This window comes from Cuculus canorus, chromosome 1 (genome assembly GCF_017976375.1).
Source record: "Cuculus canorus isolate bCucCan1 chromosome 1, bCucCan1.pri, whole genome shotgun sequence".
NCBI lineage: Eukaryota > Metazoa > Chordata > Aves > Cuculiformes > Cuculidae > Cuculus > Cuculus canorus.
In genome coordinates this window covers 133566447-133593321 of record NC_071401.1, presented here as the reverse complement: position 1 = coordinate 133593321, position 26875 = coordinate 133566447, and the positions used below count along the sequence as shown (strand labels likewise).

General features: G+C 42.0%; 1 protein-coding gene across 4 annotated transcripts in view; it reads left to right on the top strand.

Annotated features, from left to right (window-relative positions):
• Window positions 1-351: 351 nt before the first annotated feature.
• PRMT8 (protein arginine methyltransferase 8) overlaps window positions 352-26875 on the top strand; it is a 74479-nt gene continuing 47955 nt past the window's right edge. The window contains exons 1-2 of one of the 4 annotated variants that reach the window (XM_054059696.1): window positions 406-1102; window positions 17857-18159. Coding sequence is in view for 2 of the 4 variants with exons in the window: in XM_054059687.1 (XP_053915662.1) it covers window positions 1028-1102 (75 nt within the window). In the remaining 2 variants the exon portion in view is untranslated. Of the gene's footprint in view, window positions 1103-2336; window positions 2518-17856; window positions 18160-26875 lie in introns of those variants that run through there. The other 3 variants (XM_054059687.1, XM_009571280.2, XM_054059700.1) reach the window with 3 other exon arrangements.

Here is a 26875-nt window from a genome sequence, read left to right as displayed (position 1 = left end):
CTGATGGAGTGTGGATCCTGCTGAACAACTAAAACAGAAGCTGGGAGAACACATGTGAGAAGATAACATTAAGAAAACAGGTTTGCTACTTGGAGGAAAGAAGCTGGAGGAGGCTTCTTTGGTTACCTTGCTAAGAGTCCTTGCAAACAAAAGTGTTGCTGATTCAAAAGGAAAGATGGAGGAGAAAAAAAAAATCATGCACGTCTGTGCAAGAGGGAGACAAAATGTGTGAATATGCGCTTGTGTGTGCGAGTGTGTAGGCGACAGGCGGGGGGAGGTTGATATAATGTGTTTTTCTATGATAAGACACGTCAATGCAATTCCCAGAGAAGGGCACCGAGTTTTGCCCACAAGAATGGGTAGGGAGAGGGAAGGGGTAGATGAAACAGAAGGGAAGGGAGGAGGGAAGAGAAGGGAAGGGGGAAGGGAAGGGCAAGAGGAAAGGGAAGGGATTGCTATATCAGAACACATCCGTAGAAAAAGCATGGCAAATTCTGTGACCATCTTTAAAGGAAGTTTCCTGGGACCTAGAGAGAAAGAAAGAAGCCCAAAGATGGAAAATAAAGGGCTATGATTTCATTGTCCTGTTGCTTTGTCTCTGGCTCACTCTGCCTCTGCAAGGGTAGCTACAAGACACAAAGATGCCCAGCTGGTCACTGAATGTCCAAGTTCAGTGTAGCTGATGCTTCTCTCATTTAGCCCGACTGCCGTCTCTGAAGGGGAGGACTCAAAGCCTGACTGCTTTTTAGTTTAACCTGAAGAGTGTGTGCCGCCTCTCTCGGCCCACCCAAAGATCTCACTGGAGGTGGAGGAGAGGGGAGAAAGAGGAGGACTTGAAAGTGCCCAAGGAGCTCCCGATGCTAAGAGGAGAGATATTCCCAGGGACGACGCAGAAAGGACAAAGATTTATTGCCGGTTTCCATATTTTTTTTCCTCCCTGTCCTTTGGCGCACAGCAGTGTTTGGAGATAACTGAAAACCCAAAACAGAGCAGTAAACCTGAAGCCCCAATCCCCTGGCTAGCTCTTATGGGAATGAAACACTCCTCCCGCTGCCTGCTCCTGCGGAGGAAGATGGCGGAGAACGCTGCTGACTGCACCGAGGTAAGGATGCGAGGCAGAGCCCGGCACCACAGCTCCCCCAGCCCCGAGCACAGTTCCTTCAACAGCAGCAGGAAGTGCAGATAAACTTTCATGCCTTCTTCGGCCAGCCCCTGCCTCTGCTGCTGCTCTGATGTGCTGCACGCTCCCCCCCGTCCCTCGTCCCCGCAGGCAGAGAACTCCGTACCCCTCGGCCGCTCGCGCCGCTGCCCGGACTCCCCGCTGCCCGGCCGTGGCCCGGAGAGGCGGGGAGAAGGAGCGGCTCCGCGCGGCTGCGGGCGCCGGGAGCAGAGCGGGGTGTCTGGGGCCGTGAGGAAGGGAGACGGTCATTTGTGTCTTTGAGGAGGCTGAAAGGGACAAAAAAGGTCTTTTGTGACAACACGCTGGCCAGCTCTGAGTGCTTTTTGCCTGGCAGAACGCCGTGGAGCCTTTGCAGGGATTATGTGGGGTGCTTCAGGAGGAACTATGTCTCTGCAGCATCCCGGATCGTTCCGAGCAGAGCTGCCTGAGGCTTCAGGCTGAGTGCTACCCTGCCAGCTCTCGGGGTTTCTGCGAGAAAACCGCTTCCCCTCCCCCCGCATTACCTTCAATATCTTCCGCCTTTCGCATCTCAGCAACACTAGGGTTCAGCAGCCCTTTTTTACCTGTCTAGGGCCGTCGTGACCTCACTGAGACTTCTCAAGGGATGCAGCAGTGTGGGAAGTTTCAGATCTAAAAAGCAGGATAGTCTCAGCTTCTGAGAAGGAGACGGGCAAAAGTGTGTGCGCCAAACTCCCAGGTTCTATTAATAGACTCTGCCTAGCTCTCTGAACGCTTAACACATGATTAAGCGACATGCAGCATAGTCATGTGCAGACCCCCATGGACGTTGCACCCCAGACAACTTCCAACAGCCTTACCCTTAGGTGCAGGGGTGGCACTGACCCTCCTCCCTAGTTGCGCTGCAGAGGTAATGGAGAATGAAAGCAACACTTCAGTGTGTGTGAGCACATGGCTGTTTCCTCCTTTATTCTTTCCACGTCTCTGCCAAATGACGCCTTTCAGATAGTCTTCCCCCTAGATGTCCTGCTCCTTCATGAATTCCACATTTATCTTCCTAACAGTGCTGTCTCTGTTTGAGCTTCATAAGTATATCTTCTTTGCTATGTCAGATGAAGAGCAGAATTTTCTTAAATGAATGTGGTGCTAGCACTAAATAAAAGAAAATGCCTGCTACTGTGTTACAGCATTGTTTGCAGAAGAGGCATCTATAAATAGCAAGAAGCCTGGCTGCACATCTGTAAACTGTCAGCACGTACTGCATTAAAAGGTCCCAGGATCCTGGACAGCGTTGCAAGGAGGAATGTAAAAGCGCAGCTGGTTCCTTCCAATTTCAAAGGCATTTTACAATGGAAATAGTCTTTTGACAGAGGAAGTAGGTCAGAGGACTTTAAATGTTCCTTTCCTTCTTTAAATGTTCCTCTCCTTTTTCGGTTCACTACTGGTATGGTTTTTTGTCTTTCTGCTTGTGAAATGTTGCACACACTGCAGTGTTGTTTCATGGCAAAATCTTTCTTAACAACAACAGTTTTATTCCAGTGCTGCATACAGGTTAGGAGAATATTAAAATGCTGCGCTTCCTCTCCTCAGAGTATCCATCAGGGACAGATTTGTGAAATGAGAGTGAAAATATTGCACATTAGGCATGTCCTGCTGCCTTTCTACATTAAGAAAACCAGAAGGGATACATTCGTAACACCTGCCAAAATATTTTCCATTTTATTTATTTTCATATTTGTTATTTACTGAGAAGAGTATACATGCAGCCTTAAAAATGCAGCAAGCAAAACATGCCAAGATCTTTGAAGTTCTTCCATTCATCAAGCATCTATATTTAGCAAAGTCATATGATACCAGTTTGACCTTCAAACCTGTATATCTCTAAATTTCTCCTGAAGTTAGCAAATGCTTTGTGATAGAAAGAATACAAGGACAAAGCGTCTTACTTCTGGACTTCTCAGATTGTCAGAAAAAAAATAGGAATTGGGATAGATTTGCTTTATTTGAAACAATGGGATCTCAGTAATAACTACAGTTTGATACTGATTAAATTTCTGAAGTACTTTGATGGGCATGGTGTGAAAAATGTTGCCTGTAATAGAAAATGTCAAACATTTAACAAATTGCCAAAATGCCCCACTTCCAAATCATTCAAAAAATCATGTGGTTCTTACACAGATTGATTTGAGCCACTTACTTATGTTACAGCTTCGTAACAATTTTTTTTTTTCAATTTTTATTAGATTTACCACAACTAAGAGCATTAATCAACCTTCTGGTAAAATATGGCAAGTATACTGTTTCAGGTTTAAGGCAGTTTAAGAATATACATAAGGCAAAGAACATGGACACCGTATGAGAAACTTTTTATTCCCTTATCAATCCTCCGATGACCATAGGGCTAATTTATTACCTAAAGAACTTAAAGAAGTTATGACAAGAAATACAAAAAAGGGAAAACTAAAGCTACAGTAAGACAATACTCACTGTTTCCTCAAGCAAGAATACAAGAAAGTAAAAAAGCAACAGCTCACTAGCATTACTGTACAGTCAGGGACACATGTTACCTAGAAACTAACAGAAGTGTGCTCCCATGGTACCAAATTGTACAGGCATTTATATGACGAGTATCCCCGTAGTCGTATATCTTGATACAAAACATAGTGAACTGAATGGAAGTGCTGTTCCACAGGTGCTGTTGAATCTTGGATCAGGCTTGGAATAGGTCTGTAATTTTATTGTACTGTTAAGAGCCTGGTATCAGTCTGTCTGCTGGAGTTTAAGTGGAACCAGTGGGTTTTTGTATCATTTATGGCAGCCTGAGAGTACACAGTACTTCGTATAAAAATAAAAGTCAAGGGAAATAAAGCCATAAGTCTTTTCTATTTAGACCCTTACTGAAGGCCATTGGGGTCCCACTAACAGGAAGCTTGCTAGAGTGTTTTCAGATCCTTGTTTGGAGTGCACAGAAAAAAAAAGATTCAGAAAATCATTATTCCCCTTGACCATCCTATGAACTTCAAGAGATGTTCCATTGGAACAAAAGCTGTAGAACCTCTCATCAAGATATAAAAATGAACCTCTGTATCTTTAGTCATGACAGCTGACTTGCCTAAATAAAACAGGACTGTTTGCATAAATAACACATCCAGAATTGAAACACAGAACTTGAAACCAGACTGTTTTTGTACAATGCAGTTGCACTGTAACTTCATAAAAAGGCACTTCTTACACTGAAGACTTCTCAGTGCCTGTAGAGAGAGAAGATGCCTGTTTCACTGCTAAGAATAGAGACATCAGGTAATCTATTCATGGCAGCAAAATAGAGTCCTCTGTGAATGTCCTGTTACACAATGCTTCGGTTTTGGTTAGGAAAAAAAAAAATCTTGGGGTAGTAGTCATAATAGATGTGATCCCCATACAGATACATAACAGGTGCAGAATCCTGAGATACAGTCCTGTGAAAGTAACTGCTCTATTATCAGAAGTGGGGAGATTGCAGTGCCCTATCTATATGAAACCCAGCCATACCACTGCTGAGGGGAAAAGAGATTAAAATCGGTTGAAATCTTAAGCTTCTGTTTGTGCCTCCTGAGTCAGAAGAGGGTTTTTAACTTTAGCAAAGAAGGTTTTTAACAAGTTATCAAAGTACAAATTAACAGAAGCAGACCAAGAGTGTGCCTAACAGAGTACAGTAGACTGAATTTACTAAGTAAACATAAGTTCCTGGCTATTACACTGGATGATCTTGGAAATATAGTTTAATACCTCTGAAATTCCCCCTTTGTACTGTTGAATTCTGTGATTTGTTGGTGAAAGGTGCTGTAGAAGATTATTACGTTGTTTAGAACGCTATATATGGATGAACATTAATGAGTGCATGGTACTTACCCAAGAGAGAAATAGCACTGCTATGTGGTGTGGTTCTCAGACTGATCTGGCTTGGTGTCATCTAGCTAGCTAAAGAAGCAGCTTATGGCATACCTTTCAACCTCAGAGTGGTGTGCTGCATGCCTGTGTCACGTAACTTTGAACAGGGAAAGCTGATGTGTGCAAGTGGTATAAGGAAGCTGTAGAGACCAGACCAGTGTCCCATGCTCTAGTTGTTTTGCACTGCTGACAAGGCAGTCAGAAAGCTGATCTATGATGTCGGTGAAGAATAACTACACGGTGGGTGTGGTCAAATACTCAAGGGGTATAGAGGCAGCTCAGAGTTAAAGCAAGGAGTATTCTATTTTACCATATTTTGATCCTGTACAATGTGCCTACTAGGACAAAGTAAGCCATGCTATTTAGGCTATTCTACAAGGCAATTCTAATCTATTCAAGAGGGGTTATTTTTGTTTTCTAGCTGATGTAGGAGTGGAGGAGCAGAAATATGGCTCTCAGCCATCTTCTCCCAACTTCAGCTGTGCAGAAAATTAATTTAGCTCAGCTGAAGATCTCAGTGTAGTTAAAAGCATTCCATTCTTTTCTTAAATTCAATATTAAAAATTCGAGATATTGACATAATATTTTGGCCCCACTGAAGATATAACTTTTTGTTTGCATTAATAATATAAATAGGATCAGAAAACATTTACACTTGAAGAAAGAGTATTAGCAATCACTCAAAGCAGAGTTTCAATACAAAGATATTTGAGCATAGATCATCCTCTTCCAGCATAGTGTTGTTCTAGTGCACAGGATTTTAGTGTCAAGAAGACTAGTAAGTTTTAGAAAGGGCATAGTTCATCTTGGTGACATCATGTACCAGATCATACTGTGTTATTGTGACAATGCTAAAAGACGGGTTCCCTACTAGTGAGCACTTTGCACAAAAGTTGCCATAATAACTGTTTCCAACCTCAGAGTGTGGAAAGTACCAAATTCTTCAGAGAGTAATGCAAGAAATTCTGTAGATGACCACCTTTATAATTGTTCTACCTCCATGCCAAAAGTGAGTTTAGCAAGACTGACTTACATGCCTTCCAGAGCTTCCCTCACAACCTGATTGTGTAAAATGAAAGGTTGTGCCCTTAGTGGTACAGGATGGGCAGAGAAATACAGAAAGGTACAAAAGCATTGGGCCTAACATCTCTTTGTAAGATTTTGCCTGAATCTTTCTGAGTTTGTAACAAAGTTCACTCTGTTGACAGATGAGGCGATGAACATTTAAAGGGGGTAAATGATGAAATTGTTTATTCCTAGCTGTGATTCCACAGAGAATCATACTGCCTGCTGTCCTGCTCACTAGCTTTGATGCCAGTTTTATTTTGATCTACAGTTCAGGATAAAATGGGATTATCCTTTCCGTAATTTTCTTTCTGCTTTGGAAATAACCTCTAAAGAGCAAAACCAAGAAGGAATCATCTCAAGGAAGCAAAAGAGATTGCTCACTAAGTGGCTGATGGCCACAAAGGTGTCTTCAGCACACCGGAATAGGGCAATTGCTGACTAATCACACCCTACCTGGCTCTTCCCTGTATTCTTAAGCAAGTACCAACTGGCTTCATGGAGTATCTCTGCCTATCTATTGTTGAGCAGTAAAAGAGGTAAGCGCCATCATTACCCTTTCAGTTAACAGTTACATCAGGATTTGATGTAACCCATTAGATTCTCTGCAAATGTGAAGCAGACCAAAGGTGTGAAATAATAAAACTGAGAACAGTTATTGGACAGAGAAGACAAAAAAATGAACATTTTTTTATTGTGCAAAAGTGTGTTGCAACTAAAATTTCAGCTAAATCATTTTTTGCTTTGTGTAAGTTTGATGATCTCCTGGATTTCTGGGATTAGAAGTTGCAAACATGAAGTTGCTTTCAAGTAAAAGTTTTGTGGAAAATACTATATTTAGTCATGGAAAAAGAATGTGCTTCGTAAAATTACTGGAGGTCAAAGGTCATATTGAGATTATTTTGTAAAGATAGAAAAGAAAAGGGAGAAGAGAGGGAAGGAGGGAAGAAAGGCAGCAGGTAAGAGGGCAGGCAGGTGAGCAGAGAGGGAAGAAGAAAGGAGAGAATGTGGAGGGAGGAACGGTGAAAAAAGGAAGGCAGGCAGGAAGGAAAGATAGGGAAATACGGAGAAGCTGCTTGTTTCCATAAAAGCAGGAAAAGTAGAAATATATACATAAATTTACTGTCAAAAAGCCACAGAATATCACTGTGGGTCCTGACGTCTTACTAGTAAGGACCAAGGTGAAGAACACACTGAGTACCTTGGCCTTTTCCGTATTGCCTGTCACCAGGGATACCTGCCCCATTTAGTGATGGGCCCACATTTTCCCTAGCCTCCCTTTTGATGCCTGTGTACTTGCAGAATATTTTCTTGTGCTTCAATGCCCCATTGTCAGATTCAACAAATATCAGGAATCCAGGAGCTGTCAGTGGAGGTAGCAGGAGGCCTGCTGATTCACTCTCCTGAGTGAATCAGTTCACCCTTTTAGAGCTTGTAAATAATAGGGACTTTTGCGATAGCTGGTACTATCTGATGAAAGTCTCAGTTTCTCTGTCAGAAAGAGAATAAAAATGATGTTGTCTTTTTTTTTTTGACTACATTAGTCATTTATTGAATAAGAAGAGATAGTATGTAGTTCTAGCTTTGTGAATCATCCCAAACAAGAAAGAACATAACAGAGAAACACAGAAGTTTTTTTAATTAGATATTAAGATGTGTATTAAATCTTCCCTGAAATTCTCCATTGAAATTTGCATTTACCAGCATTGAATCACAATTGATTAATCAACGGTTAATCTCACAAGTAACTGACTTTACATACTGTGAGATAGACTGTGTCAGTGAAAGCTTTTCACCCACTCTCATACCCACACCCACACATTGTTTTTGAGACCTACCCCAGTCACCACTCCAATGAATAGAGCCAGGAGAAAATGTGACATTCCTCACTAGTCTCTGTGTCAGGATCTTGAGCAACAGCTCAAGCCCAACTCAGTGCAGTTCCATCTCAGGCACTCATAATGGTTCTTACATCACCTCACCTCATGTTTGAGCACACATTGTCATTGCTTATCTTGAAGTGTTACTGAGAAGATAATTTTCCCAGGTTGTGTGTTTAACTACGTTACCCTTTTATTAATATCTAATCTGCTGAATATTTATATTCTATTAAATAAAAAAGCTGATTGTCATTTTCAGGGCCGTTCAAAGCATGTATCCTGCTGCCCATCATTTGTTGTACCAATAGGCTAATTCAAGCCTACAGTGCCAAACTGCATCTCACACTTACTGGATTTTTCAAACATACTTTAATGAATTACAACATAATACTAGTAGTATGACTGTGTATACAGTTTTAATGAAAGTTTGCCTAGAACTTTTAACACTAGGCATAGTCAAAATTGGTTTTATATTTGTTTTTTCTCTGTATTTGACAACCAGTTTCTGTTCTGCTTTTCTAAGTGTAATTTTGTTTAAGCAGATAAACAGTAAGAGACAGATAAGGATTTTAAACAAAGAAGGTGCTTTCATTTGCTACTGTGAGATTTTCAAGAAGGTGTGAAACTATTCTTTTAGGATTTCTTTCTTAAGATGTGCTTCGTGTAGCCTCAATACAATTATTGAAGAAAAAAGTCTCTGTGCATCTTTCTATCTGATAGGTAATGATCCTTGCTGCTCATAAAAAATGTCTTTATAATTTTGTAAAGTGGAAGGCAAAAGTATTTATGCTTGCAAGATCTATTTCAACAAGGCAAAATTGAGTATTTGAACCACACCTACTGGAAACAAAGGCATTCTGATCTCAGGACAGGTTTACGCTCATGTAAACACACCATTTTCAGCAGAATTATTTGTGATTTATATAGATTTATAAAGATGCCCCATCCCCAGAGGTGTTCAAGGACAGGTTGGATGAGGCTTTGAGCAACCTGATGTAGTGGAAGGTGTCCCAGCCCATGGCAGGAGGGTTGGAACTCTATGACCTTTAAGGTCCCTTCTGACACAAACTATTCTATGATTTTATGATTCAGAACCAATTCACATATATATGTAAATTTATATTGAAAAAGAGGAATCACCAGTGGCTTTGCTCAAGAATGGAGTTCCCATCATTCTGTTTCATGACTGTGTAAAAGTGTTAGGAGTATACTTTCTCATATCCCTTTCTTACCTGTTTTTAAAAGATGGCTCTGAAATAGCAAAAGCTTATTTTCTTGTTAACACAAAGCTATACCTGCCTGAATTATATGAATATAACCATGACAGCCGCTTTTGAAACACACTATGTAGATATCTTTTAACAAGTGGAGTTCTGAACCTAGTAGACTTCACATAAATTCCTGAAGATCTTTGAATAATTCAGCAAAATCTCTGTTAATAATGCAAAAAATGGTGAACACACCGGTTTACTCGTGTATCATTACCACTTGGAGTGATTATTTATTGTAGAAACAACATCTGTACGAACAGGATATTTAAGAACACTCCTCATATTATACACCTTGTATAATATGGAGCAAAAGTAATTCCACTGGAAATAGTGGGACTAGTGGGATTATCTGTGTTATAAATGTTAGATACATATCGAAGGTAACTGCTGAAAACAGATTGAAGTTAATTGTGGTATTTGCAGCCCTCTTGAGAACAAATATGCTACCCAAGCCTGGAATTTGTGGGTTATTAATCTCAGTCTCATACAATGAAAGTTCTCAGACTTGGTAAAACAAAACTAAATAATGTTTAATGGCCACATATAAGCAAGTGTACTTAATTAGGGTAAATTTACAGAGGTCTTAAGGACATATATATCGTCCTTGCTGTAAATGAGGACTAGTCAGTCTCAAAAGCACACACAATTGCCTTTAAAGCCTGAAGAAAAATTATTATTTCTTTGGCCATCACTAAGAAGACTTACAAGTTTTCTTTTACCATTTTTTTAAACTTGATATTTAAATTCAGTTAGCTCCTTCAATGCGTTGGCAAAATACCATCACCATTAAAGAAACATTCACATCCAGTATAGTTCCAGATTCTGATAATTAATGAATTACCAACAAGATATCCAGTCCCGCTGATACAAGTTTCTACTCTGGCACTATTCAAATCAAGAAAAATACTCTGCTCCTCATCTTCAGATTACTATGTAAATGCAATACACACTTCTAGTTATGAATGAGCAAGATTATGCTATTTAATAATTCAATAACTGCCTTAACATTGTGATCATCTGTCATTTCAGCCACACAGAAAAGTATGCGGATCCTTAAATGCACACTTAATGCTTACTTACAAAATGACTTACCGTAGTATATGTCTGTATACAGATACTTACACCCATACACTGTCGGGTAAGCCGACAGATGTGATCTATCATCTGGACTTATGGAAAGCCTTTGACACAGTCCCTCACAACATCCTTCTCTCTAAATTGGAGAGATATGAATTTGATGGGTGGACGGTAATATGGATAAGAAACTGGTTGGATGGTCGTATTCAAAGAGTAGTGGTAAATGGCTCAATGTCTAGATGGAGATCCATGACAAGTGGCATTCCTCACGGGTCCATACTGGGACCGATGCTGTTCAAGATCTTTATCAATGATATTGACAGCAAGATTGAGTGCACCCTCAGCAAGTTTGCAGATGACATCAAGCTGAGTGGTGTAGCTGCCACACCGGAAGGATGGAATGTCATCCAGAGGGACCTGGACAGTCTAGAGAAGTGGGCCTGTGAGAACCTCATGAGTGTAAGGTCCTGCACCTGGGTTGGGGCAATCCTCATTTTCAGTATACAGTAGGGGATGATGTGATTGAGAGCCGCCCTGCAGAGAGGGACTTGGGGGTGCTGGTCAATGAGAAGCTCAACATGAGCTGGCAATGTGCACTTGCAGCCCAGAAGGCCAACTGTATCCTGGGCTGCATCAAAAGAGGTGTGGCCAGCAGGTCAAAGGAAGTGATTCTGCCCCTCTATTCCTCTCTTGTGAGACCCCATCTGGAATATTGTGTCCAGTTCTGGAATCCTCAATGTAAGAAGGATATGGAACTGTTGGAATAGGTCCAGAGGAGGGCTACAAAGATGATCGGGGGGCTGGAGCACCTTCCCCACAAGGACAGGCTGAGAGAGTTGGGTTTGTTCAGCCTGGAGAAGAGAAGGCTCAAAGGAGATCTTATAGCAACTTTCCAGTACCTGAAGGGGGCCTACAGGAAAGCTGAAGAGGGGCTATTCACAAAGGGTTGTGGGGTTAGGACCAGAAGGAACAGGTATAAACTGGAGAGGGCCAGATTTAGACTGGACATTAGGAAGAATTTGTTCACTATGAGAGTGGTGAGACACTGGAAGACGTTGCCCAGGGAGGTTGTGGATGCTGGATCCCTGGAAGTGTTCAAGGCCAGGTTGGACGGGGCCTTGGGCAGTCTGATCTAGTGGGACAGGTCCCTGCTCCTGGCAGGGGAATTGGAACTAGATGATCTTTAAGGTCCCTTCCAACCCTAACTATCCTATGATTCTAAATGTATGCACCCTGATCTAGTGAGATGTCCCTGCCCATGGCAGGGGGATTGGAACCAGATGATATTTAAGGTCCCTCACAACCCAAACTATTCTATGATACACATTTATTTACACAATTTGAACTGCATATTACACTATGACTTTCATTTCTTTTTGCACCCAGGTTATGAGTGTTATTAGAACTGTGTCAGAAAAGACACTGTTGTGCCAATGTGGGCTTATATGCTGTACAATGATAAAACCTGGTTGAAGTCTTATACCACATCAAATGTTTTTATGTATTTGTTTATTTATTTTTCTCTGTTGACAGAAAAGCTGTGTTTAAAAAAAGGCAGTTTTACAGAAAAGTCCCAGCTTTTCATTCAATAACATCCTTTATATTCACTCTGTATTGATCTTCTGACAAAAATCAGTTTAGTTGTGGAGAATTACAATTAAAATAGAGCCTTCCATTTTAAGTTGAAATAACAAGATCACATTTCAGATACAGTTCTAACAAAGCTGTAAAGTAAGTTTAAATTCAGCTATCTTCGTAAGCTGTTAGGCATACAAACTCCCAATGCAGAAAATGAACATTTAATAATATTTGCCTCTTTCAGTATAGATCACTTCCAAACATTCACATAATTGATTCATCAATTAGATATAACTAGTCTTGTTTTCTTAAATTGTTTAACACCTACACATCTCAAAAGTCAGAGAGTAAGACAGCACACTTGCAAGTCAGACCAATTCAAAATACATAAAATGCAGTTTAGTTAGTCTCACAGAGGTCATCGATTTGAGCATTTTTGCTTGTAAGAATACATTGAGAAATATTTAAAAGCCTGGTTCTAAAAAATATTTTTTTCTTCATAACATCTTCAGAAATTTAGGCACTATTAATATCATTCTGTCTGAGTCTCTCTGTTCAAGCACTCCTCACTGCCCCAAAGCATCTCTTATAGGCAAATATATTGAACTCAGAAGCACAGAGCAATTATTTATTGTCTAACATACCAAAGGCAGCTATGATTAACAAGTAATTAGGCAAAGCACTAATATGCTTATCATTCCCAATATAAGATACATAAAGAGTCTTTACTGCCCTAGTAATTATGAAGCAGGCGCTGAAAGGTCAGATTTTGCCACTGCTGGAAACATTCATGTTGTTTTACTTTGCTTCATGTTCATTCTTCATGTTGCTGTTGCCATTTTTAGACTCCTTTAGGGTGTTACATCTCTTCACTTTGTTGGTTTTCTTCCTGAGTCCTCGAACATTAAATTTGTATTTCATCTTATTTTATCTTTCATGGCTCTATGCTGCAGATGTTGTCAAAGCTTTCTTACTATTTTTCTTGAGTCTGAGCCAGGGTAACACATCTGGACAGCTGATCATTGCTAGGCATTGGGTTGCAATGCTAATCCCCTCAGAAGAGGGGTTGGAGGCTGCCGGGAGTGAGATGCAGCAGCTGGAAAGACACTGAGCTGAGCGGGTACTTCTGAAAACCACAGCTGTGTATTTCTGAATAGTTCTTATCCTACATACTGTTAAGTGATAGAAGAAGCTGGGCCCACCTCCTCCAGACACTTTGGCTCAGGACCTCTACTGCCTGGCCACTGGAGCCCAGCCTGGTGCCCTGGGGACCCAGAGCTGCCAAGGACATGGCTGATGCCTTCCTGTTTGCAGGTTCAGCACACATACAGAGGATGCCCGTATGGCCAGTCAGACAGGCACTGCCTTCAACAGCACCTACATACAGAACTGACATAAAAGGTAATCCACAGACAGCCAGTCCTCTGCCTTCTCTTCAGTGGGCAGAGGCAGGTCACTAGTGCAGGCATGCACACAACCCTCCACCTCACTCTCTCGGTTCACAAGCTCACACACATGTCTGCAGATCCCTTGATTACTGGTGTGGCCCCTCCTCCTGCCCACCACCTTCACTTGGATCCTGGGCCCACTTACCTGCCCTGCAGGATCCTCAACACGTCAGTTGGTACAGCTTCATGATTGCTGCAAACATACAGTGCTCACACTTGCTCCTCATGTACCTCACATTCAAAAGTCCCCCTGGGTGTACCAGTACTGACCCCCCTGCCAGGGGCACCCTAGCCTGGACCCCAGGCACCTGTAGTCATGCTTAAGAGTTTGCTGGTGCGTACGCATATGCACCCCAGGCATACAAGAACTGAGGAAGGCATAGAATTTTCCTCCGCAGCCAGCACCAGGTACATGGGCAATGACTCACGGTCCCATTCCAGCAGTGCTGAGGTCCTCACTTGCCTCGTTCACACTATCCCTCTGACAGCTGTTTAGGGGGACACTGTCCCCACTCCGCGGGCTGCGAGTTAAAGAGCCCCCACTAGCACCAGTAGCTGACACGCAGACCCCACTCACTCCAGTCACTGGCATCACAGGCCAGGGTGCTCACCCAGGGGCCTGGTCCCAGGACCCGGCACCAAATTCTCCTCATGCACGCACAGGTCTCACCAGCAGCTGGCGCTGAGTCCTTGCAGCATACATTGACATGAGAGGGAAGTAGCAGAGGCAGAGGGGTGCTTAAGGTTTAATAAGAACATAGAAGACGCTCAGCTGAACTGCAGTGATCATGGAGGGAGCTCAGCCAGACAAGCATGCTGACCAGCCCCGTTTTACAGCCAGCTCCACTTTCACCTCTTTCTGTCTACAGTAGAAGCTGATTGCTGTCGTTTGGGAGCCATATTGAATGAAAATAGGGCATATATAAGAGCACTTTCAAGAGAATTGTTACCGCAATGGCTTTTTTTTTTTTTTTTTTTTGGTATACTCTATGTTGTTTACATCACTATGGAAGCTCCATCTTTAGATTGGAAAGTGGGAAAGTCATTAAGCAAGGCACGGCCTTGCTTGGTGATGTGTGAATATGATTTGCTTTGGTTTAGCAGCAATTTAGGATTTATTAATGTTTTTTTAGATCACAAGATTAGGTTATGTGATTCTTAACATCACTTCATGGGCAGCAATTTAGCAAGGGAGTTCAATGGAATTTGTTACAATTAAAATAGTAACTTAGTTAAAGATTCAAGATTGGTGGTGTTGCCCCAGGCATACAACAGTGAATTACTCACTTTTACGTACTAGCATTCATCAACGGGCAGTCATCAAACCTTGCAAAATTGGGCATTCGAGTCCTTGTGAAATAGTCAACAGATGATCTTTCAATCCTTGCAGTATTCACCTTGAGAGGCATCCCAGCTCAGGGGGAGATACCGGGTCACACAGCCCACAGCGGTCTCGGAGAGCTCAAAGAGTCTCGCTTTGGATCACTGCTTGTAGGATGTTGCCGCGGATAGCCGGACCTCTTTTCCCGGTCTCTGTTCTCAGTCGCCTCCCGGGTTCGTGTGGACGACCCGGCCTCTGTTTGGGTGCTGCTGTAACCCCGAGCTCCTCTTTGGAGTGCCCTAACTTTCTCGCCTTGCCTCTGCTGGTCTCTCTTAGAGTACCCTCTCTTACTCCAAGCTCCTCCTTGGAGTGATCTTCTTCTGAGCGGTCTTCCTAACTGCTTTGCCACCCAGGCTTTATACACCCTTATCACCTCGTTAGCAGCTACCCTAGTGATGGCCACTTCTCAGGATCTCACAGCTGCAGCAATTAAGTTCAACTCAGCTGGCCTACAGTTATCTCTTGTTTACATCATTTTACAACATTTACATTTCCCTACAATTCCGCTTTCTTTGTTTTCACTTATCTAGCCTACAATTCTTCGTTTCTGTGATTTTACGATTATCTAGCCTGCAATTCTTTGTTTCTATAACTTTCTTCCCCTGTCTTTGTTTCTAACATAGTTCCCAAAGTCTCTACCTTTTGGCGCATCTTCTCTTTCTTCAACTCAGCTGGCCTCCGATTATCTCTTGTTTATATCATTTTACAACACTTACATTTCCCTACAGGATGGTGAGGTGATTGGCTTTGGTCAGTATTCCCATTGTGGAGTTATTCTGGTATACAGTTCAGGCAGCAGATGGCCCAAGCCTGGCCAGGGAGTACCCGATTGTCCCAACCCCACCACTGTACTTGCAACCACGATAACAGCACAGAGTTCTTTCCAAAGCACGCATGGCTCGTCCTGAGATTTCAGAGTGGTCTGGGGAGCTGCACCACCACAGGTGATCTCAAATCACGAGGAAAAACAAAACCAGAAAATAGCTCAAGCATTGATTTTACATCCAAATAAACACAAATAAGCAAATCAAGGCTGGAGGAGTGGACTGACAGAAACCTCATGAAGTTCAACAGTAGGAAGTGTGAAGTCCTGCACCTGAGAAGGAACAACTCTGTGCACCAAAAACTCTGGGACACCCAGCTGGAAAGCAGCTTGGCAGAAAAGGACCTGGGTATCCTCATTGACAGCAGGTTGAACAGAAATGAACCTTTGTTGCAAAGAAGGCTGATGGAGGCTGAGGAAAGTCATCCTACATCTTCATTCTGTACTGGGAAGGTCACAACTGGAGTTCTGTGTCCAATCCTGGGCATACTGGAGAGAGTCCAACAAAGGACCACATAGAGGATGAAGAGATTGAAGCGTCTGTCATCTGAGGAAAGGCTGAGAGAACTGGGAATGTTTAATCTAGAAAAGAGAAGGCTCAGAGATATAATCAGTGTATATGAATACTGAAGGAACGATGGAAAGATGATGGAGCCAGGGTGTTTTTCTGTGGTTCCCAGTGACAGGACAAGAGGCAGTGGGCACAAACCAAATCACAGGAGGTTCCAGCTGAACATCAGGAAATACTGCTTTAGAGTGAGGATGACTGAGCACTGACACAGGTGGCCGGGGAGGCTGTGGAGTCTCCCTCCTTGGAAATATTCAAAAGTCATCTGGATGTAGCCCTGGAAAACTGGCCTGCTGGAGCCCTGCTTGAGCACAGGGGTTGGACCAGGTGACCTCCAGAAGTCCTTCCAACCTCAATCATTCTACAATTCTGTGATTCCGTGAAATCAAACACAAGATGTAAATAAAATCTGGAATCTAAGAACTTTATATATGTATTTTACACATTGCATTCTTTTTCTTTCCTTGATTGATATTTTTAAAATCAGCTAAATTTAGGAATCTGAAACAAACACATTCCTTGGATTTCCTTGGGTCACAGCACATTCTGTCCTCTGAAATGCTGAGTATGTTCACATGTCTACTGTCTGCATTTTCTTTTATGCCTGGCGAACTGAGGTCTCAATAAAATGAATTTATTACAGTTGCTGAATTGTGTAGTCTGCACAATTCAGAACAAAAGAAATCAAGACTTAATAAAAGTATTTGCCAACAATTCTGTTATTTACCTTTTATCATTTTGCATTAGTTTAAGTCTTAACTGCTGGATATGACTTCACCATCTCTGACACCAAGTTAAGATAAAAATCCTACTTAATAATCTGTTTTTATTGAGAAATTCTAGGTTGAAAAAAGATGGTGTTATTTCTTTGAACCTTTTTAAGGAGGTAGAGGAGATGCTGTTGTTGGTTTCCTTTGTTCTTCCTTGGTCTTTTTATAATTTCAAACTTTCTTCATGTTATGGTCTTCAAAAGAAACCTTATTGCTTGTGATTTACAATTTTTAAGTCGTGCTGCTCATGTCAGAAGAGTGCATTCCCCTGACTCACATCATGCTTCATAATTCTGCTGAAAATTAGTATGTTGTCAGTAAAAGGAGAAAAATAAGCTTCATTTTTTATTTGATGCTCAATGGTTTTGCCTCCAGTGATTCAGTGTCCCAAGAAAAAACATTTTTAAAAGGCTTTTTGCTATGCTTGAGTTCCTGGAAAGGTTCAAGAGTTGTTAAAATCATTCTTTTGGGATCTTCTTGCTGACAGTAATTTGTTTTCCATGCTATGCAGAAATATGCACAACGCACTGGTTAGGGTCCTAATATTCTTTATCATTGGGTCAACAAATCTACATTTTCTATTATCATTTTAGTTTAAATGGGTAGAGTAGGGTCTGGATTTTGGTCATATAAGCTCAAGAGCTTTAACAAAGTGTCAAGAGTTGGTGGCCTGCTTGTCCTGTGTGATCAGCAGAGACTTACACCTCTGAATCACAACTCTGCCCGTGTCAAATCTGAATCATACTTTAAAGTAGCCTCTTTCTTTCTGTTGACTCTAGGCATAGCCTAGGGTGGCCTGGTTGCCAACCTTCAGTACTATTAACAAGACAAACACAGTATTTTTTCACTAGTATGGCAGTATTGAAAACATGTTCTCCTGATACGTAGTCCTGTGGAAAATCCCATTCTTTTCTCTGTTTTTCACAGATTTGGATGATTTTTGTCAGAAGGCTTTCCCCATTAATTCTGAACGTGCAACCAGTTCAGGAGTGAGACCTGCTGCTGCTGCTCTTCTGTCCCTTTATCAGCTGCCTGGACAGGAGAAATATGTAGAGAAACATGATCCCAAGAAGCTTGATATGTTCCAAAAAGGAGAATCAAAGCAATCTTATGTGTCAATAAAACCTTGAATCACTTTGAATCTTCTCCCACTCTCCACGTTATTTATTGTAGCTTTCAACAATCACCTCGCAGACAGACTGGGAAAGAAGTTTCTTTCTTGGAAATGAGGTATGAGTAGTACTGGAGTGAGCCAAATGCTGTTCTTGTGATCCTGAGATTAATGAAAAAAAGATGCATCAGCCCTGGCAGATCTGAATTCAGTGACACGGCCAGCAGCAAGCTATAGAGAAACACTATTTTTACTTCTATTATTATTCTCTCTTTTGTTTGTTTTGTTTCTTTTCTTGCTTCTTAAATCATGTTGATGTTCAGAAAACTATCAAGCAGAGCTTTTGGTGCTATTATCCTTTGATTCACAGTTATCTTAGACAATGCTCAGACTTTGACAGAGTTTGGGTTTTCTTTTTGGCACATCCACCAGAACGCCTGTCCTATCATCAGAACACAGATAGGCTTGGTGCAATAGAGAATTTTGCATTTTTGTGCATCGTGCTGTGCCTATACTGTAGCTAAAGGGCAGTAATGCCAGCCTTGTATGTGGAAAGGTGAGAAGACGGCCTAAAAAAAGACACTGAATTTGCGTCAATGCATTGCTTTTATAGGCCTTTTAGTACCTGGAAACTTTTACTCAGTGTTTTCAAGTTTTCTTCACAACTGTGAATAGTAAAAAACATACCTAAAGCTGAAATTCAGTCCTTAAGATTTTCAGGTTAAGAAAAGTCACATGAATTGGTGAAAATCACAGGTCAGAAGCGCTTTTATCAGAGACCATTAGTTTTCATGCTAATCAACGTATTTATACAGCATCAATGCAAGACTAATTTCAGCAGAAGTCTAGTTATGCAGATCTTTCTCCTGTAAGTTACGTTTTCTGCTCTTGCTGTCTCTAGTATTTCCTTTTTCTTCTACAATTCTTCTAGGTGAAGACTTCTTCAGTCTGTATTGATTCTAAAGCAATTATTTTAATTACTTGTTTATTACTGCATAAGTAAAGGAAAAGATGAACTACTTATGCACATATATGCATGTCTTGCTGCCCACGTGCTCTTGTGAATGCATGAAGCAGAGCCAAACCTTTTCATAACAAGAAGGAAGAATTAAGACCAACACAGGATGTCAACAGAAAAGCGTGACAGGGTGGGTCACAGCTACAGAAGTGGGACAGCAGAATGCAGGCTGCCCTTGCATGCCTGAAACTGAGACCTACAGGAAGGTGGTGCAAGCAGCAGTTGCTTATTGCTGAGGTCACTGACTGACACTGACTGTCAGTACAGTCACAAGTTAGTTTTTGTGGACAAAGCATTCTACTTTGTGTCCATAAATCAGGAAAGGATTTCCATTTGTGTTAGCCAAGCATGGACTAACTCTCAGCACACAATAACATATGCTGCCATATGAATCAGCAAACAATGGAAGTGCTGAGACAAAACACCAACTCCTTGTGAAGATGGCAACAGTGAGAAAGGGAAAGCAAATGGTAACAGCAAAAGCCGGGATGGAGACAACTCCTTAATGAACAGCAGTAGAGGTGGCTGAAGGCAGACTGTTAGTGATACTTTAACCTGAAGCCATTCAGTATAAAATTAAATTCTCATTCCAAGGTGAGCCTAGAGAGAGAAGAAAATGCACTTTTTATTATGAATCTTGAGAGGAAGAGTTTTCCTGAACTTCCAGGTGCCCAAGAGAGAACAGAGTCAGAAATTTCCTCCCACCATGGACTTTTGGGCCCTTTGCATCTAATAAAAATAAAGCTTTCAATGTTCTCAAAATACCTTTATTCTAATGATTGCAATTGAAAATACTAGTTGCAGACAGGCGCAGAGTCCAATACTCTCTTGGCCAGTCTCTTTTAGATATTCCATGCATGGAGGGTGTAATGTTCAATATCAAATGTCTGTTAATGTCTTATTTGAAGACAAATGGGATTTCTGATTTAGTAGAGTGATACAAAGTATGAGGTCTGGCACATAAAAAAATGAGATTAACCTTGTAGCATGGGAACCAAGAGTGGGATGGGATAGACAAAGAGGTGCTTATGGAACATGTTCTAACCTCTCACAGTGAGACAAGGCTCAACTCAATCACTTCACTCAGTACGAGTGGACGCATGTTCAAATATAGACATTTTCTTACCCTTAGTCAGAAAATGTCAGTGTGCACCAGCCCACAACTCTTTGTCTGTGAAGCAATTTCTAGCTAATAATATCCCTGTGCTAAATTATCCACTCTATTCACCAGACCTGACTCCCCAGAGATCAAGGCGCTGCTCAAAGGAACCCATTTTCTGTGGGTAGAAGATATGAAAGCTAAAGCAACCGAGATCCTCAACAGCCTTTCAGAAAATGATCTGCAGAATAGCTTTGAATGATGACAGCATCATATGCAGCTGTGTGTCAACTCAGAAGGTCATTGTGAAGGTCATCATAGTTGATTTTCTTAATTTGTTAAATAGCAAGAGTTATAGGCACAGTCTTGGGTTCTTTTGTGGCAGACCTCATACAGTGAAAACACAACGCAAGTGTAAGTTACAGTTAGCAAAATATAGGCATTGTAATGGCAGTTCAATCATACTACTAATGTGATTCCCATCACTGTTTTTTGTAATATACTTACTGTCGTGGTGCAAGGTGTCCTCAGTCACTGTGAAGGAATATGTGAGTTGAAGGCAGATCAAGCCCACTGCTCTCATTGAAATTATTCTGTTAGTTGTTCAAATGCAGTACTTCATGTTCCACTGAACTATGTAATCACTTGCCCCGCACACGTCTGGCTAACTCAGGGAGACATTTACACTCTTTTAATGAACTCAAGGAGAAACATTTAAATCATCAGTTGCAGTTGATCTGCTAAACTCTTGCCAGCTGCTTATCTGAAACCATCTAGTTAGGCCATCATCTAGTTCCCTTTCTACTGACCTAAAGTTAGCTTCTTCGCAACAGCTGTGGTCAGTCACACCCTGCATTATTTCCTGAGTTTCATGAGCACATCACCCTTACCTGCAGTGAGCCTTCTTCCATTTTAGAGGTTGATTCAGAGAGTCATATTCCACTTCTAGGTGTTCCACCTCTTGGTCACAAGATGATGCAATACTCCGACCGCCCACACTATGAGATAGCTGACTCCTCCAAAGTCACACAGACAGACATAAAATCAACACAGAGGACAAAAAACCTGCCAGCCTGTTTTTTTCAGGAGAAAATCTGTGCTATAACATATTAAAACCCAGCGAGCTACAGCTCCAAAGGAAGTCCAGAGTGTCTTTGCTCTGTACAGTGAAACAAACCATTTTTGGCTAATTGACAAATGAAAGTGCTTAATATGAAACTATTCAGTGTTGGTACCCATTTGCTGGTAGTTCTGAAGGTGCACTGAACAGTGTAAATCAGCATGCTGATTTCCTCTGGCACTTCAGCCATTTCTCAGTCTTGTTCTACTTTCTGTCCTCATTTATCCTGCAAAGGTTAAGAAGTAATAATGGATAAACCTGGATACTTCTTAGGCAGAGACCTTGTCTAGGACTGAACTGCATCTGAAACTACAACTGAAGTGTAGATCGAAAGCTTGGCTAGGGCATGGAGTAGTGCACAATTGGAAATTCTTTCTCCTCCCCCTACAAAAAAAACCCATCATATCCACTGATAACGGGGGCTGTAGCCTCTTCCCTTTTCTCAACAGTTGCTATTTCTAGAACAAGCTTTGCCTTGCGCTGTGTGGTATTTAAAAGTAATTTGACACATGAATAGTCACTTGGAGATGAATAAAAAACATTGGTCAACTTTACATTTCTGCTCACTGCTTCCAGATAATAGTGGCTTATCAACTGGCTTATAGTTGATCACAAAGTGAAAACAACTGATAACAAAGCTAGTGTTTCTTGGCTTAGAAAATGATCTTGTACTTAAAAAAAAGAATTGATTTTTTTCCCCCTCAAAAAGAGCTGCATTGCCTATTTATACTTAAATACAACTAACTACCATTTGTTAACAGGCCTCTAATTTTCTGACTAGAGATTCCTATGCACCATTCATGGCTTCATAGCCATGATAATAAATAGTCTGTAATTCAGAAGTTACGTGGAGTTATGTCAGCTTACCTGAGTGACCCACCAGACGTTATGGAAGCTTCTTTTACAGGGCATTGAACACTGAATTTGGACTTTGCAGTGAAGTGAAAGGGCAGTCTTTATTCTTCAGTGCAGTCTATATACACTGTGAGCTATACTGTAGAAAAGAAGTATTAAGGTGACACTTATGAGTCACTTATGGCTCCTGAACAGTACAATGTACATGAATGTTGTTGGTACAGATGTGCTTGCCTGATCAGGCCAGATGGTACACTAAGATATCAGTATCGGTGCAAGTAGTGAGCATTTAATGTTAACAGTTGTCACTGACAAATATAGAGGTGACTCTACAATGATGGCCCAGGAATTAAATTGGTATGGTGTATTTTTAGATGCCTTGAGTTTGTGACCAGTATTTTAAAATTAGGTCCTGATTTCAAAAGGGAGAACCTGATGCATTTTATTAATACAGAGATATTTCTCCCCCTTGTGCAACTTCCTGAAAGGCAAATCAGAAATAAAATGACACTAAACTTGCAAAACCTCTTTCTTTCCCAGAGGCTATTGCCTAATTCAAATGGAACATTCTGTCAGCTTTTCCTCTTTCAACACCTTCAACAATGGATGGGCAATAAACATAACTCAAACCTTCCCTCTGAACTACCACAAAAGCTAATCTTCCAATAGTCCTGTCAGAACAACAGGCTGTTTCCCCCCTCTTCTATGTATGTGTCTTGATTGCTTTTGTTCTATAGAGTTTTGCCTGTAGTGCTACAAAGAGATCTATCAAAACTCCTGAAAACAAGAAATCTCAGAAGGAAAATCTGTTGCAGGAAAACATACAACATAGTTTATACCTTCTACTTTTTTTTTTTTGATAATTTGAATGGAAGAGAAGGAAAAGTATTTCATGGTGATCACTCAATTTAAGTGCTTCCTGGCCTTTAATGGATGTTTTAGGTATTAGTTGTCATTGTTTCCCACAATTAATTCAGATTTTGATAGAAGTAATACCAATTATGTAACATGTGGCTGGCAACAACATACATTGCTTTCACAGTTGACCTCAGTTTTTAATTTTAAACTCCCATGATGATGTCAGAATTTCAGCAAGTCATCACTGATAGGCTGAGGACCAGTTGTTAAGGCATCTTCCTGTTTTTCACTAGGGCAATGTCTCAGCTTCTACGAAATAAATGAAGAATGATGAAATTAAATGAAATTTTCACCTTCTTTAGTCAGAAGATGAGCAGCTTAAAAAATAGGAAGTTAGGAAGGATTCTTTTTTCATAATTTGGTTTTATTTGCCTTTCATGAATCCTTAAAAAGGATTCGATGCCCTAGCAGTGTTACCATGTCATACTTGGCTGTAAATCTGTATGAGACCAGAAGCTGCAACCTGCGAGGTTGAAGTCTGTGTTGCTCTGTGATCAATACATCAGAGTCAACATTTCAAACTGGGTATTGGAACAGGAGAAAGGGTGATGTAAAATGCAACAATCAAAAAGCCTACGCTTCTTAGTAAGGCACCAAATTCAGAAGAGCTCTGAATGGCTCGCCTTTATTTTTCAGCCTGCCAGATTTACCTACATGTATTAATCTTGTGTCAAAATAACCAGTGTGCTTCAGTATATCCACCTTTTCAATTTCTGATTACACTGAAGAATGGAAACAAACCCACAGAATCCTTTCCTGTGAGACCTCATCTGAAGTATTGTGTCCAGTTCTGGAATCAAACAATCACCAGATTGGAAACGACCTTGTGTATCATCGAGTCCAACCATTCCTATCTGCCACTAAACCATGTACCTGAGCACCTCATCTACACATCTTTTAAGTACCTCCAGGGATGGTGACTCAATCACCTCGCTGGGCAGCCTGTTCCAGTGCCCAATGACCCTTTCTGTGAGAAGTTTTCTTCTGATATCCAGTCTGAACCTCCCCTGCTACAGCTTGAGGCCATTCCTCCTTGTCCTGTCCCCTGTCACTTGGGAGAAGAGGCCAGCACCCTCCTCTCCACAACCTCCTTTCAGGTAGTTGTAGAGAGCAATAAGGTCTCCCCTCAGCCTCCTCTTCTCAAGGCTAAACAAACCCAGTTCCCTGAGCTGCTCCTCATAAGACTTGTCCTCCAGCCCCTTCACCAGCTTCGTTGCTGTCCTCTGAACATGCTCTAGAGCCTGAACATCCTTCTTGTGGTGAGGGGCCCAGAACTGAACACAGTATTTGAGGTGCGGTCTCACCAGTGCCAAGTACAGAGGGAGAATAACCTCCCTGGACCTGCTGGTCATGCCGTTTCTGATACAAGCCAAGATGCCACTGGCCTTCTTGGCCACCTGGGCACACTGCTGGCTCATGTTCAGTCGGCTGTCAACCAACACCCCCAGAACCTTCTCCTCTAGGCAGCTTTCGCCAGACTTCTCCTAGTCTGTAGCACTGCACAGGGTTGTTGTGCCCCAAGTGCAGGACCTGGCATTTGGCCTTGTTAAACTCATGGCACTGGTCTCAGCCCATCGGTCCAGCCTGGTCAGATCCCTTTACAGAGCCTCCCTACCCTCCATTAGATCCACACTTCCTCCCAGCTTAGTGTTGTCTGCAAACTTGCTAAGGGTACACTCAATGTCTTCCTGCCCCATAGACTTGTGAGTGTCTAATTAGCCAAGCAAGTCTCTAACCACTTCCTCTTGGATCATGGGAGCTTTGTTCTGCTGCTCTACCTCCTGGGGTTGTATTCACAGGGAACAAATTTCCTTACTATTAAAGACTGAGACAAAGAAGGCATTAAATACCTCAGCCTTGTCCTCATCCTTTGTCACAGTTGTTCCCTTTGCATCCAATAATGACTGAATATTCTCCCTGGTCCTCCTTTTACTATTAATGTATTTATAGAAAGATTTTTGTATTATCTTTCACCGAATTCACCAGTCTGAGCTCTAGTTGGGCTTTAGCCCTCCTGATTTTTCCTCTGCACAATCTCACTTCCTCCCTGTAACCCACTCATGACACTCATTCCTTCTTCCAAAGTTCATAGAAATTGCTCTTCTTTTCGATGTCCACCCATATCTCCCTGCTCAACCAAGCTGTTTTCTATCCCTGCTGGCTCATTTTCCGGCACATGGGGACAGCTTGCTCCTGCACTGCCAGGATTTCCTTCTTGAAGGGTACCCAGCCCTCTTGGGCTCCCTTGCCCATAAGGACTGTCTCCCATAGGACTATCTACTAGCCTTCTGAATAGTCCAAAGTCTGGCCTCTGGAAGTTTAAGGTGGCCATTCTACTAACCCCCCTCCTAACCTCACCTAGAACTGAGAATTCTACCATCTCATGATCACTTTGCCCCAGGCGTCCTCCAACTGTCACATCCTCCACAAGGCCTTCTCTATTCACAAAGAGCAAGTCCAGGAGGGCGCCTTCCCTTGTCGGCTTATTCACCATTTGTGTGAGGAAGTTGTCTTCCACACACTCCAGGAACATCCTAGACTGAGTCCTCTCTGCTGTATGGTACCTCCAGCAGTCATCTGGTAGATTAAAGTCTCCCACAAGGACAAGAGCTAGAGATCTTGAGACTTCTCCCAGTTGTTTGTAGAAGAACTTGTCAACTTCTTGGTTAGGTGGTCTATAACAGACTCCCATCACATCTGCTTTCTTGTGGGCTCCCCTGATTTTTACCCACAGGCACTCAATCCTGTCATCACCATAATCGAGCTCGAGGGTATTAAAGCACTCTCTAACACAGAGGGCTACCCCTCTCCTACTTTTCCTGTCCCACCTGAAGAGTTATATCCCACCATAGCAGCACTCCAGTTATATGAATTGTCCTGCCACGTTTCCATAATGGCAACTATATCATAGTCTCCTTGCCCTACAATAACTTCCAGTTCCTCCTGTGTATTGCCCATGCTGCTTGCATTGGTGTAAATGCACTTCAGTTGGGCTGTTAATCCCTCAGCTCTCATAAAGGGAATAGCATTCATTCCCAAATGGCTGCTCCTTGGATTACCTAACCCATAAGTGCCAATTACATCTTTTCTGTCACTAGATGTACTCGCCCCCACTCGCTCTGAGTTGATATACTGGAAGTCCTCACCAGTACACCATCTCTCAGGCACTGGAGTGCCATGTCCAGGCTCACTCAAGTCTGGCCTGGCTTCATCCACCTCCTCCTTCACATCTAGTTTAAAGCTCTATTAATGAGTCCTGCCAGACTTTTGGTCAGGATTTTTGTATCCTTAGGAGACAAGCATGCCCCATCACTGGTAAGGAAGTCTGGAGGTGCATAGACCAGTCCATGATCAAAGAACTCGAAGTTTTGCTCCTCACACCAGGTTTGGAGCCAGGAATTAATTGACTGATTTTTCTTGATCTCTTCCTCTTCGTTCCTTGTTATTGGAATGGAGGTAAACACTACTTGTGCCCTGGAGCCCTTCACCATTCTCCCCAGAGCCGTGAAGTCCCTCTTAATTCTCCTCAGCTTCCTCCTCTGGATATCATTATTGCCTATTTGGAACACTAACAGAGGGTAGTAATCTGTAGGTTTTACCAGGGAAGGAAACTTTCTTATAATGTCTTTCACAGAGGCTCCAGGCAGCCGGCAGGCCTCCCTGTGTAGAGGATCTGGTCTGCAGATAGGGCCCTCTGTTCCTTTAAAGATAAGAAGGATATGGAGCTGTTGGAATGGGTCCAGAGGAGAGCTACAATGATGATCAGAGGACTGGAGCACCTCCCCCACAAGGACAGGCTGAGAGAGTTAGGGTTGTTCAGTCTGG